At 45.8% G+C, this 13,864-nt stretch overlaps 1 protein-coding gene across 2 annotated transcripts in view; it reads right to left on the reverse strand.

The window, feature by feature from the left end:
* The window catches only part of tpm4a (tropomyosin 4a), a 39,246-nt gene that overhangs the window by 3,101 nt on the left and 22,281 nt on the right, over positions 1–13,864 (reverse strand). The window contains exons 5-8 of one of the 2 annotated variants that reach the window (XM_078424081.1): positions 12,259–12,334; positions 9,941–10,003; positions 9,125–9,194; positions 6,659–6,894 (exon numbers count right to left, since the gene is read on the reverse strand). In XM_078424081.1, coding sequence (XP_078280207.1) covers positions 6,812–6,894; positions 9,125–9,194; positions 9,941–10,003; positions 12,259–12,334 — 292 coding nt within the window. In that variant the 3' untranslated portion in view covers positions 6,659–6,811. Of the gene's footprint in view, positions 1–6,658; positions 6,895–9,124; positions 9,195–9,940; positions 10,004–12,258; positions 12,335–13,864 lie in introns of those variants that run through there. The other variant, XM_078424080.1, reaches the window with a different exon arrangement.

Genomic DNA, 13,864 nt, shown 5'->3' on the forward strand with positions numbered 1-13,864 from the left:
GGTTAGTCGGGACAATGCACCTGACTGGATAGTGGTAGCAGCTGTAACAGGACTGGGAAGCTGTGTGGAGGTGGGCTGGGGTGGAAGCACCATTCCATGCAAGCAGCAGCACACGAGATAAAGAGGATCTGGCACTTACCCCAAAAAACAAAAAGTTAAGAGACTTTTTCCAGTTTATGGAGATGCTTGCTCCAACAGAGTGCAGTTGAGTCACGAAACCAGAGAAAAGGCGGAGAGAGAGAAGCAGGGAAGGTTGAAGAATAGGAAGAGTCCTAGACGATGACAGCGAGTTCTAGAGCAGAGGTCAGAAGATGGAGAAAGCTGAGATTGCTAGGACTCATCTGATCAGAAAGTCCCCTTTCGAATTTCTTCACACAATCTTTATCTGGCAGCAAAAAGAAGGAACATAAAAGTAGATTTCAACCAGATTTCAGCTCAGAGTCCCAAGGCACACAGTCAAAGCTTCAAGGCAGAAAAACCCCCCAGAGAAATCACTAGTAGAGTTGAAACCCCACCCTACCCACGCGCCTCTTGTGCCAGAGGCAGGAGACTAGCGAGCTTAAACTTGATGTTGCAGTATGTCATGGAAATACCAGTATCATGTTCTAATAATTTCTGGGCCTCAGGCAAATGTGTTCAAACAGCTACGATGCCTCACTAGTTCTCGAGTATCCACCATGCCGTTACCTCTGAATCAGGACACGTGGCCCCACTCCAGAGATCTGGCACACAATCCAGATCCACTTCCAGTGCAGTGCCAAGGTCAGAAGTGCGATTTTTGTATCAGGCCCGGCCTTCCCTACCAGCTGATGTAGGGCGGCACGGTAGCGCAGCGGTAGAGTTGCTGCTTTACAGCGAATGCAGCGCCGGAGACTCAGGTTCGATCCTGACTACGGGTGCTGCACTGTAAGGAGTTTGTACGTTCTCCCCGTGACCTGCGTGGGTTTTCTCCGAGATCTTCGGTTTCCTCCCACACTCCAAAGACGTACAGGTATGTAGGTTAATTGGGTGGGTAAATGTAAAAATTGTCCCTAGTGGGTGTAGGATAGTGTTAATGTGCGGGGATCGCTGGGCGGCACGGACTTGGAGGGCCGAAAAGGCCTGTTTCCGGCTGTATATATATGATATGATATGATATGATATGTGAAACTCAACGTTATTTAGAAGCAGAGACCCAATGTTTTGGCGGAAAGCACCATTCAGATAATGCGACCTCACAGATAATCAGCCATTATCACATTCCATGTAAACTCATGGACACATTGGTATTCTATATTTTAACCGTGATTATTCTTCAAAATAATCGAATTGGTTATAAAAGCTTTGGGATGTAACTAGATCTTGGAAGGTGTTTTATACACAAGTCTTATTCGCTAATCATATACAAGTTCACTTCCACATGCTCTGATAACTCACTGTTAATATGTAGGAGGAATTAAGGACATTGGACACATTTGGAGGCTGGTAACTTGCTCCATGTGGGTAGCACAATGGTCAGCTGGTTAAAAACACTGCCTCACGGCACCAGAGGCCCGCATTCGATCCCCACCTGCCGTGCTGCCTGTGAGGGGGTTGTACGTTCTCCCTTTAAGTTTCCCACATGTCTCTAGTTTCCTGCCATGTCCCAAAGATGTGCAGGTTGGTGGGTTAATTGTAAATTGTGTGGGTGGGTGGCAGAATCTTGGGGGGGGGGGGGGAGTGCGAGAGAGAGAGAATAGAGCAAACAAGATAAATGTAGATAATTCTGAAGAAGGGTCCCAACCAGAAAGTCACCCAGCCATTTTCTCCTGAGTTGCTGCCTGACCCGCTGAGTTACTCCAGCATTTTGTGTCTATCTTTGAGATAAATGCAGGGCTGTGTAAATGGGTGGTTTATGGTTAGTGCAAACTGGATAGGCTAAAGGGCCTGTTTCTCCACAGTATGAGCAAGTATTGTCAAATATAGCTATAGGTATCCATCAGTTCTACAAGTTGGCTGCCATTGGAGTGAAGTTGTGCCAGTTCATTTATTACTTTCACGAGAAGCTATTTTCTAAATAAGTTGGCTATCCACCCAACAGTTCCTCCTGTCTCAGATCTGGGCCTTCTGTTTTCTCATCTCACAGAGTCTCATGAATTTATTGAGCCCCAGCCTCTCTTGTTGTTCGCCCATTAACTAGGTCCCTATTTAATTTGTTTCCAATCTCATACAGGTTGCAATAATAGCTGGGTTTAAATGGCCCTCTGATAGGACAAGCCAGCAACAGACTGGACTCCAACAAGAACTTCAACTTGTGGCCAGTGGAGACTCGTTGTAGGGGCCCCCACAAGGTCCAAACCTGCATCATCCCAACCTTTCCCCAACTGATAGCTGGTGTGGAAAATTCCTTGAAGAACAAGACCTGCCCTTACCCAATAACAAGCTCTCAGGATGTTTTGATATGGACTAAACCTCACCAGCACCACCAGCTGGGCCTCCAGCTAACTAGGCAATGAGTCCCCAGTCATGTGAGGCCATAAGTCTTTAGCCACCAGACAGAAATCATTCGCCTGGCTGTGGGAGTCCCCAGATTCCAGGTGACAGGAACACTGTCTGGTGCAGCACTAATAGTGTGAAGAGCTACAAACCATTTAAATGCCTTCATCAAGATACAGACAACCAATACTTAACTTGCCACATTAAAACAAATTAGTGGGGGGAGTGAGCTTTGCTGTCAAGGCCAGTATTTATTATTCAACCCCAACTGCTGAATACATGGGGGTGGCCAGTGCAGGTTACAGTGGGGAAGAACGATAATTCCCGACACAAGACAACTCAATCCTTTCCCGACTGGTATTCCTAGCGAACCATTGCAGTTCTTCTGGTGAAGGTGCTTCAGCAGGGGTTGGGGTGAGAGTTTCAGTACTCAGACTCAGTGATAGCGTTTCAAGTTAGATGGTGCATAACCTGGAGGGGAATCTGCAGGTGGTGTTCATCTGCGCCTGCCACCTTGTCAAGATCGAGGTTGTGGGCGTGGGAGGCAGCCTGGCTGCCAGCAACAGTATTTGGTGGATGGCACACACACCTCCATCCGATAGGTGGTGGATCACATCCAATCAAGTGCCCCCACTTTTTCCTCCATGGTGTTGGCATCTGGAGTGTTATTGGTGCTGAACTAATCCATGCAAATAGAGAGAAGGGTCTTGACTCGAAACGTCACCCATTCCTTCTCTCCAGAGATGCTGCCTGTCCTGCTGTTACTCCGGCTCTTTGTGTCTAGAGAGAATTCCATCTCACTCGATGGTGTGAAAGTTCTGGTCATCAGGCCAGTCACTTTCTGAAGGATACCCAGCCTCTGACTACTTCTTGAAACCACAGTATTTATCCATCTGCATGATGGTGACCCAGGGCTATGGTGGTGAGGAACTCAGCGATGGGAATGTCATTGAATTTCAAGAAAATAGAATCTCTCTTGGTGGTGAAGGTTCCTCACCAACTCTTTGGGATCTCTGTACTCTTTCCATTCTGGTCTCATCCAGCTCACATCTACTATGTGCCATCATTGGCAGCACAGTTGGTGCTGTTCAGACCAAGCTCTGAAATTCCACCAAACCTCTCACCACTCAGCTTAAAGTAGCTCCATTAACAACCTGGCTCTGAGCCTCCTTCCTGCATGGGAGATCAGCCTACATTGAGGGCACAATATAAATGCAAGTTATTGTGTTGGGAACCCATTTCCACATATCCTCCATCAGAGTGAGGGTCTGATATATAAGGCAGCAAGTAATTGCAGTCACACCCTGTATGGAGGGTCATGGGAGAAATTAGCTTTGGTTGCCAGTGAAAAACATCACAAGCAGACTGCGCTCATTTTATTCCCCTCCTCACATGTGGCTTGAGAGAACACCATCAACTCAAGGACCCGATACAAAAGCAGGACATTTAGTACACTCACATACACCACCCACCACCGAGGTAGTGGCTGGGTAGCAATTTTCCATCTCACAATCTTTGCTCCAGATCCAGATTGTGTTTTACACCACCACACTGTCACCTCCTTGCTCTGAGCTTCTATGCCTGGTCAATGAGCACCAAGGCACAGACAACAGCCATTGTAGAGCATCAAGTGGCCTGATCCTCACTACCGACGACCCGAAAACAACAGGTAGATTTGCACCAAGCACTGCAGCGATGGACAGTGCGGCCCACCCCTACAACAGCTCACACAGGCACCACACAATGGACGTGCAAGTGTAGGGCATCACCATATGTTGACCTGCACCATGTTGAGCTCAGTGACCCCATTGTTGTTGGGAAAAATAAATGTTCAAGTTTCTTACCCAAAGAGTACAGAGATCCCAAAGAGTTGGTGAGGAACCTTCACCACCAAGAGAGATTCTATTTTCTTGAAATTCAATGACATTCCCATCGCTGAGCTCCTCACCACCATAACCCTGGGTCACCATCATGCAGATGGATAAATACTGTGGTTTCAAGAAGTAGTCAGAGGCTGGGTATCCTTCAGAAAGTGACTGGCCTGATGACCAGAACTTTCACACCATCGAGTTACTACAGCAACGCCCCCAAGGCCCCATCACTTACTGTGCATGTCCTGCCCTGGTTTGTCTTGCCAAAATGCAACGCCTTGTGGAAAGCAGCCGTTGCACATGGATTGGACTGGGGCCGAGTGATTCCTCATAGGATTAGTGAGCCCATCTGAGACAGAAGGATGGGAACGGTATGTTTCAGCTGACTATGCCCTTCTCCCAGACAATGGCCACCAGTGAAGCCCTGTAGAACACCTCCATTCGGTCCACTGATGTGATCCTGAGCCAGTTGTGGTACTGAGCACCCAGCCATTATGCCAAGCTCCAGCTCAGCACAGGTGTCCGAGGGCAAGGCAGCACTAACTCAGTGCACCTGCTCTAGTGTTTATTCCTCATCATCACTGGTTCTATGTAGCTCACTGATGTACTTGGAAGGACAGGCATGTGCGAGGCACAAGCATTTTGGTTGGGGAGACAATCCTCAGATTCCTCCTCTCCCCACCTCAGCATTGAGATGGGCCAAGAGATTATACCCCTCCCCCAAATCCCAGTACGGAGGGTGTATCAACAACACAATCCAAGGAGGCCAGACATTGACACTGGACGTTGGTGTTAAGAACAGGTTCCAAGTTAGTGAATGCGGCACAGAATGGACAAGTGATAGGTCAATGTGACACCCAAGGCAAGGATTACAGTGTGCAAAAACAGCCGTGCTAAGGAGTGGAGGGATGCGACACCAGATTGGTGGGATGGGAGAGAAGTGCACTTAGGGGAGCAGGAGCAGAATGACCTCACAAAGTTAACCAGAGGCGTGATATAATTCAGCCGCATGGATATAGATCAACTAGGTCTTATTAACAACACCATAACCTTGTAACCTAGGCTACTCAAGAAGAAAACAAAAGTCATTATACTTCATTGGGCGTGCAATTACTTCTTGCAGTCAGGAATGTTTATGAGGACGCATTTTCACTCCTTCCTTAGACCTGTTCAAGAGCCACTCTCTGATGTATAAAACAGTGCCCAGTTTCCTGCACCATTTGTTGGGTTCCAGATATGGATGCAAGACCATCCAAATGGACAACTTGGCTCAGTTACCAACTGTCCTGCTCCTCTGCGGTCACAAAGGTATCGAGTTCAAGCTTAATTTCCAAACCCAATCGGCATACATCTACTGTCCCTAGGACACCCAGTGCAGAGGGAGCCATTATGTTACATTGATCAACCGGCAAGGATACATTTTGCATTCCTCTCTGCAGAGGCTGTCTGTCCTACAGAGTATCTTCGGCATTCGATGCATTGGCACAGGTGTCACATTTAGTTAAACATCAGCTGTTTAATAAATCCTCTGGGTCTATTAGAAAAAAACGGTGCTTTCCCTGCATAACTTTCCCTTCCCCAAACACCAAAACATTCACATACAAGGTGCTGGATATTCTAGCTATTGTCGTATGGTGGCCAATTTTTATAGAGATAAATGTGACTGGATTGATGTTTCCGCGTATGATTCAGCGGTAGCAATCTCACCTCAGAGTGAGAGGACGTGGGTTCAAGCACACAAGCTGACAGACCAGCATGATGCTCCAGGAGTATTGCACTGTTGGATGTGTTGCTTTGGAACTGCCCCCCACCCCCCCTCCCCCACACAATGCAAGGATCCCAGTAAATTTAGAACAGCAGGCCCTTTCTTGCCTCTCGATGAAAACTTGTCCCTCAAACTGCTGAGGTCCTCCAGCACTTTGTGTTATAACTACCAAAAAATGTCATGCACTGATGTCTGTGCCAAGGATTATTCCCCAATTATAACAGCGGCTTTGCTCAAAATGTTTGTCAACAGCTATCAACTGCATTACGATGTTGGGGACTAGATACCCACAGATATACAGATCCTTTCTTTAATCATCTCCCGATAAATTATGTTGACGAGAGATGTAGTGAGGTTTGTATAGACTGAGAATTAATCAGTTTGCCAACAGCACCAGCACTGCAGGATGTCAGTGGTCAGTTAGAACCAAGACAGTTTCTCAAGGGGGTTCAGCTGCAAAATCACCTGTATCTTCAGATTAACATTTAATAGTTTTAGAAAACACAACACATACCAGAGAGAAGTAAAAAAAAAAGACAACAGAGGAGAAAACAGACAGTCTCAATTTTATTCACACAGGGAAGAGGAGAGGGCAGAGAACCATCGATGTTATTAGCCAAATAATAACAAAGAACAGGAATGCATCACAGAAAGTTTAGATGCAAAATGATCACTGAAGCAGTTAGTGGAGGGAGGGAATGGGGTTGGATGGAGAGATCATTTACAAGGAAGTCATGTCATTGAGGGCCAGGTCTAACTCTTCACTGATAGCTTTGTACTTCAGCTTCTGAGCATAGAGTTCATCTGTTGGTTGAAGGGCAGAAGGCAGCCAGGTTTTGGAGCCAGTGACCAGGTGGTTGTGACAGAGAAAATGGTGATGGCATGAGTGAAATGTTTAGTGGAAAAATAAATAAAAATGGCAAGATGAAAAATGAAAAGAAACAAATTAAATAAATTAATGGAGCAAAGTAAAAGCAAAAACAAGTTAACATTTTTCAAGACAGCATTGGAATAACTTTCAACGGTAGTTTTAGAAAAAAAACTGCTACACACGATGCTGTGGAAACATTGTCAATCTTGGTTCAAGCAAGGCAGCTGTTTATTGGGACTGTGCTCAACTTAAATAAACCCCAAAGACCACTGTTTCTACGAGTGGTTTACATCACTAGCATCTTGCTTGTCTCTCTTGATAACATTCACAAGCACAGATGAGAGGAACCATTCAGCACATTTATCTCATCTGTCCTCCCTGCTCAACATTCAAGCCCATTCCTCGAGGGTAATGCCTGGTTACCAGTTACCCACCTAGCTCTAGCTGATAAACTCTGGGTGACCTCATGGCATATTATCCAAGATTGGAATGGGATCTTGATCAACGGGGCTAGTTGACCGAGGAATGGCCGACGGCGTTTAATTCTGATAAATGCGAGGCGTTGCATTTTGGCAAGACAAACCAGGGCAGGACTTGCACAGTAAGTGATGGGGCCATGGGGGCGTTGCTGTAGTAACAGACAGACCTAAAGGTACAGGTATATGGTTCCTTGAAAGTGGCAACAGAGGCAGAAAGGGTGGTGATCAGCTTTTGACACAATTGCCTTCATTAGTCAGGATATTGAGTACAGTAGTTGGAACGTCATGTTACAGCTGTACAGGATATCGGTAAGGCACACTGAGTATCGTGTACAGTTCTGGTCACTGTGCTATATAAAGGATGGCATCAGTCTGAAGAAGGGTCTCGACCCGAAACGTCGCCCATTCCTTCTCTCCTGAGATGCTGCCTGACCTGCTGAGTTACTCCAGCATTTTGTGAATAAATACCTTCAATTTGTACCAGCATCTGCAGTTATTTTCTTACACTAAAGGATGGCATTATACTTTAAAGAGAACAAAGATGATTTACGAGGAATGTTGCCAGAGCTGGAATGTTTGAGTTACAAAAAACTGGATGGGCTAGTTTTGTTTCCCCTGGAGCAGACAGGTGACCTGAAGCTTTATAAAATCGAGGCACATAGATTAGGCGAACAGCCAGAGTCTTTACTCCAGGTAGGGGAGTCTAACATTATAGAGCATAGATTTAAGGATTGTAGGACAAAATTTAAAAGAGTCCCAAGCAGCAATGTTTTTACCCAGAGAACATGGAAATGTAAATTACCCAGAGAGCATGGAAGTGTAAATGGAATGAGCTGCCAAAGTGGGAGAGCTGGGGGACAATTACAACATTTTAAAGACACTTGAACAGGTACACAGATAAGGACGTTTTGGTAGGAAATGGGCAAGGCACAGACAAGTAGGATTAACAGTTGGCATGAACAAGCTAGGCCAAATAGCCTGCTTCCATACTTGTGCAGAAAGGAACTGCAGATGCTAGTTTACACCAAAAATAGTCACAAAGTGCTGGAGTAACTCAGTGGGTCATGCAGCATCTCCAGAGAAAAAGGATGGGTGATGTTTCGAGTCGAGTGTGAAGGGTTCTGACCCAAAACATTACCCATCCTTTTTCTCCAGAGATGCTGCCTGACCCGCTGAGTTACTCCAGCACTTTGTGTCTATCTGCTTCCATACTTTAAGACTATCTCATTGGTCATTCTGCAACATCTCTAGGGCTTGGATAGGCAGCTTGTCACAATGAGAAGAACTGTTACCAACACCAGATTCCAAGGTTTATTGACCAGTGTCTCAGTCAACTCCACAAGCACCAGATTATGGATCAGTACTGAACATGATTCTCAATTGAACATCAAGGTTAATTGGAGTGAATAACTACAGGAATACGGCATGAAACTGCTTTCAATGCTCAAGAGAGGCAGTGAAAGAGAGCACAGCCACTATTGTAACCTCTGCTCTCCGATATCTTAACCCCAACAGAAAGCAGTCTGTCCAGTCAAAGATAGAAAGGGAGCAGCAGAGATACCAAAGAAGGGAAAGGAAAGGATACAAACCCAGATGGGAGAGAAACCTACGAGAGAGCACTGCAGCCCTGGGTAGAAAGGGGGATAAAAACAACTGACCCTGCAGATACTGAGGAATCACATACCTTCCAGGTCATCAATGGTCTTTTCCAGTTTTGCAACAGTTCTTTCAGCAAATTCAGCACGAGTTTCTGCCTGTGAACCACAACCAATATTAACAAGTTATCGAAATGTTCAGCATACTACACGGGAAAGCAATGAGAATCAATATACTGGACCAGGAGCTACCGACGACAAATAACGGGTTTCGTTGGAAGCAGAAGCACGCTTTGGCAATGGCGAGGGAGCAGAAGCACCACTCACACTGAGCAGGATCAATGCAGCGACTGGACAGATACCTGAATCAGCTGGAGGCTGACAGATATTCATCTGTGGCTGTCTTTGTAGATTTAATAATTACCCTTTGCTATTCTCAATCTCACTGCTATAGGTTGACTCGAGCAATACATCCATAGACAAATGCAGTCAAAGTCAGTCGACTAACCGTGCTGCAAGCATGCACAGGACTCAAATGTTTTGTAAAGAACTGTGCACATCAAAATGTATTGCCCGACAGCCTCATTCAAACCACCCAGGGATAGGATACCAAGGCATGGAAACAGTAAGAATGTGAAGGATAAACATTTTGACAGATAAGAATAACATTCAGCAAATGGGGCCACACTGACTGTAACAGACAGGCCAACCAAAGCAGTTACTGACTAACTAGCAGGAAGTGATAAAACTATCTTGTACTCGATTTCAGTGGAGCGCAGCAGAGCTGAGGAAGTTCATTTATCCAGCTCAGGGCCCAACATTAGTGTGAGGCACAAACGTTCCATTAATGCAAAACATGTGCGTGCTTATGTTCAAATCAAATTTGCGAATGTCAGCAGACCCACCTCCTTGAGCTTGTCAGACAGAACCTTGATCTCATCCTCGTACTTGTCCTCCTTCTCCGAGTACTGCCAATAGAAGGACAAATTAGTAAAAGCCCGAACTCCCAGCGTCCACAGTACTCCCATCACTGCCAGACACTAAGTTGTCATCATTTTCTTCAGTGAGGAGCAAAAGGAATAGGGGGGCCACTGATCCTCTCAAACAGAATCCACAGCTCACATAGATCATGGTTGATACTTTATCTCCATGTACCCACCGTCACTGCATTCCCTTAAACATTCTCACCAAAGATCCACAAACCTCCCATCTCCAACTCTTTTGTGACGAGATAGAGCTCGATTTCTGCTCCTCTTTGAGGCTTGAGCACGAGTAATTAGATGTGCCTCAAGAGCCACATAAAAGTCACACTGCCCATTTAGAACACAGCACAGAAGCAGGCCCTTTGGCCCACAATGTCTGTGCCGAACACTAAACCACGATCAACTCTTATCTATCTGCACATAATCCATATCCCTCTATTTCCGTGCACCTATCCAGAAGACTCTTAAATACCACTATCGAATGCCTCCACCACCACCTCTGGCAGCACGGTCCAGGCACCCACCACTCTCAGTGTAGCTAGTATTTGATATTTTCCACCCGGGAAAAAGGTTTTGACTGTCTACCCTATCTATGCCTCTCATTATATTACACATACACTTCTATCAGGTCTCCCCTCAACCTCCAGCATTCCAGAGAAAACAATCCAAGACTGTCTTACCGCTCCCTGTAGCTTGCACACTAAATTCAGGCATCATTCAGGTAAACCTCCTCTGAACCCTTTCCAAAGCCTCTCACATCCTTCCTGTAACAGGGGCAACCTGAATTGCACGCAATACTCAATTCATTGGTGTGTTTACCCCTGACCCACCCATCCCAATTTTCCATCAAAATCTGATTCCCACGATTTCAGTGAACACCTTGGACATGGTGTTTTGGGGGCTAAACCCACACTCTACCCTGTTGCCCGAGATGCACATAAAAGATCTCTTGGGATTTCTCACAGGAGACTTTCCTAGTGTGCTGGACACATTATCCCCAGGCCCAATCATCGTCGCCAAAAAAAGACGCAGTAATAAAAAATAGTCTGCTTCTTCTCGGTGTTATCACCCTCTAAATGCTTCCATTTGACTGGAAGACCCCTGTAACATTGGGCTGCACAATGGCATAGCTGGTAGAGCTGCTGCCTCGCGTCACCAGAGATCCGGGTTCAATCCCAACCATGGGTACTGTGTGTGGGGAGTGTGCACATTCTCCCTGCGACTGTATGGGTTTCCTCCAGATGCTCCAGTTTCCACCCACATCTCAAAGATATGCGGGTTTGTAGGTTAATTGGCCTCTGTAAATTGTGCCTTGTGTGTAGGGAGCAGACGTGAAAGTGGGATAACAGAACTAGTATAAATGGGTGATTCATTGTCGGCACGGACTCTTGAGCTGTAGGGCTTATCTTTCAATCTAACTTATTCCCACAGTAACCCTGGCCAAATCCTAGATATATCCAATGCATTATTTCTCCATCTTCTCTGCAACTGGATGGCCAGAGTCTTTTCCCCCCAGAGTGGGGAGCCTGAAACTAGAGGGCACAGGTTTAAGGCGAGAAGGGAAAGATTTTAAAGGTGATCTAAGGGGTCACTTTTCCATCCAGAGTGTGGTGGGTATATGGAACAAGTTGCCAGACGGAATCGTAGAGGCAGGTACAATTACAATGTTTAAATAAAGACATTTGTACAGTTGCATGGATAGTAAAGGTTTAAAGGGATATGGGCCAAACAAGGAAATGGGCCCAGCTCAGAAAGACACCTTGGTCGGCATGGACGCGTTGGGTCAAAGGGGTTATTTCCCTTCCCCAGTTCTGATGAAGGGTATTCAACATGAAATGGAACCTGATCTGATGAGCATCTGCTGTTTAAAAAAAAAATTGACCATCCATAGTAAAGTACTCATCTCCAGATTCCTCAGCATTCCACCACTCAGCCATGTCCTCATGATGAAGAAAAAGATACCAACCAGGATTGGAGTTGATGGAGAAGCTGCGAACCGTGGACACAACAAAGACCAAACTATTGCCTCAGAGGGCTGTGGAGGCCAAGTCAATGGATATTTTTAAGGCAGAGATTAATAGATTCTTGATTAGCACGGGTGTTAGGGGGAGAAGGCAGGAGAGGCGGATCTCAAGGGGATTGAGAGGGAAAGATAGATCAGCCATGATTGAATGGCGGAGTAGACTTGATAGGCCGAAAACCTACTTTCCGCAGAGACTGAGCGAGCAGTGTACTCTCACCTTGTCTGACTGAGCCTCCAGTGATTTGAGATTGTTAGTGACATTTTTCAGCTCTTCTTCCAGGTCACCACATTTCCTGTATGAAAGAGATTGGAACAGCGCAAGACAATTTAACAAGTGTGGCAGAGATCAGCAGTAAACCTCCTGCATCGAGCAGTGTCAGCCAGCAACCTCCTCAAGAGATGCTGTGAACACGCTCCCTTGCACACATCTAACAAGTGAGTATAGGAACAGATATGGGGCCCAAAACAGCTCACAATACTCCAAATGCAGTTTGACCAGTGCCTTATAAAGCCTCAGCATTACATCCCTGTTTTTGTATTCTAGCCCTCTCGAAATAAATGCTAGCATTGCATTCGCCTTCCTGACTACCGGTTTGACGAGTCACAGATTATTACCCAAACAATAATAAACGGACTGGCCTCTGATTCCCAAGTTTTGTCTCTGATTTTTCTTTGTTAAACAATGCACTCCTCCTGTCGTGGAATACCAAACTGACAAAGCTATTTTGTGGCTAGGGTCTATTTAGGTCACCTGCCTCATGCGATGGGGCCTCTTTGAACAGGTCAGGGAGGCGTTTACCCAGTAAGTTCTTTCTTCAAGTAGCAGAGGGAGGCAGTATGCCCCAATAATGAAACCCACGCTCTCAATTGCAACCAATTTAGCAGGGTAGAACACAAAAACAAGGAACTGCTTAAACATATACAAGCAAACATAATTGACCTTGTGTTTCCAGCTCATGAAGGAAGGCCACGGTGATGGGTCTAATTCGTCGCAGTGAGGAGGACACGTTCCAGCCGGAAGCATTTGAGAAACAGATCAGACTATCAGGTTTGTACACGCTATGGAGAAGCTCTCGCTAAGTGCAACCACATCAACAACTAACCGAGCTGACCCCAATTACAGGGAGCTGAGAAATGATCCGGACCAGATGGAATGGAAGCATACAGGTAAATGGAAGCCCCTCAGGGCAGAGGCAGTGCATTGTCAGAGGGGGAAAATGAGACAGTAGAATTTCTCCTGATGAGACAGGTTAAAAAACAAGAACAAAAAGAGGGAACCGAGCCAACTATAGAACCAGCTAACAGCACAGAGGGAATGTATGGAACAAATCAAAGATGGAGATGGGCTGATGGTGAACAAAGAGGAACAGTATAAGCCCGGGTGACTAACAGACAATAAAGCCACAGGTGACTAACACACAGTAAAGCCACAGCAAATAGTTTCGCCATGTGTCTAGCCAAAGCTGTCGAGCATTTTTATTTCACCTCTCTGAATATCCCTGAAATGGACGACATTAAAAAAACAGAAGTAATTACATTATTAACATTCTTTAAAGATATTTAGCTGATTAAAGGATTTTCCACAAATACAAAATAATTAAAAGTGCTGTACCCCTTCTCCTTCAAGCTTTCGGTTGAAACAAACAGGCTCCTGGATTCCCTCCTGGTCTAACCTGGTGCAGGATTCCAGGGTTCTGCCCAATCTGTAGCCCAGCCCAAGGACAGTCTCACTGGTGGAATCAGAGAATTTGGAACTTCGGCATTCTAAACCTGCAGCTCACCACGGGACTGCCAGACACTGACCCAGTCACCAAGCCCACTTT

Source organism: Rhinoraja longicauda, chromosome 28 (genome assembly GCF_053455715.1).
Source record: "Rhinoraja longicauda isolate Sanriku21f chromosome 28, sRhiLon1.1, whole genome shotgun sequence".
Classification (NCBI taxonomy): domain Eukaryota; kingdom Metazoa; phylum Chordata; class Chondrichthyes; order Rajiformes; family Arhynchobatidae; genus Rhinoraja; species Rhinoraja longicauda.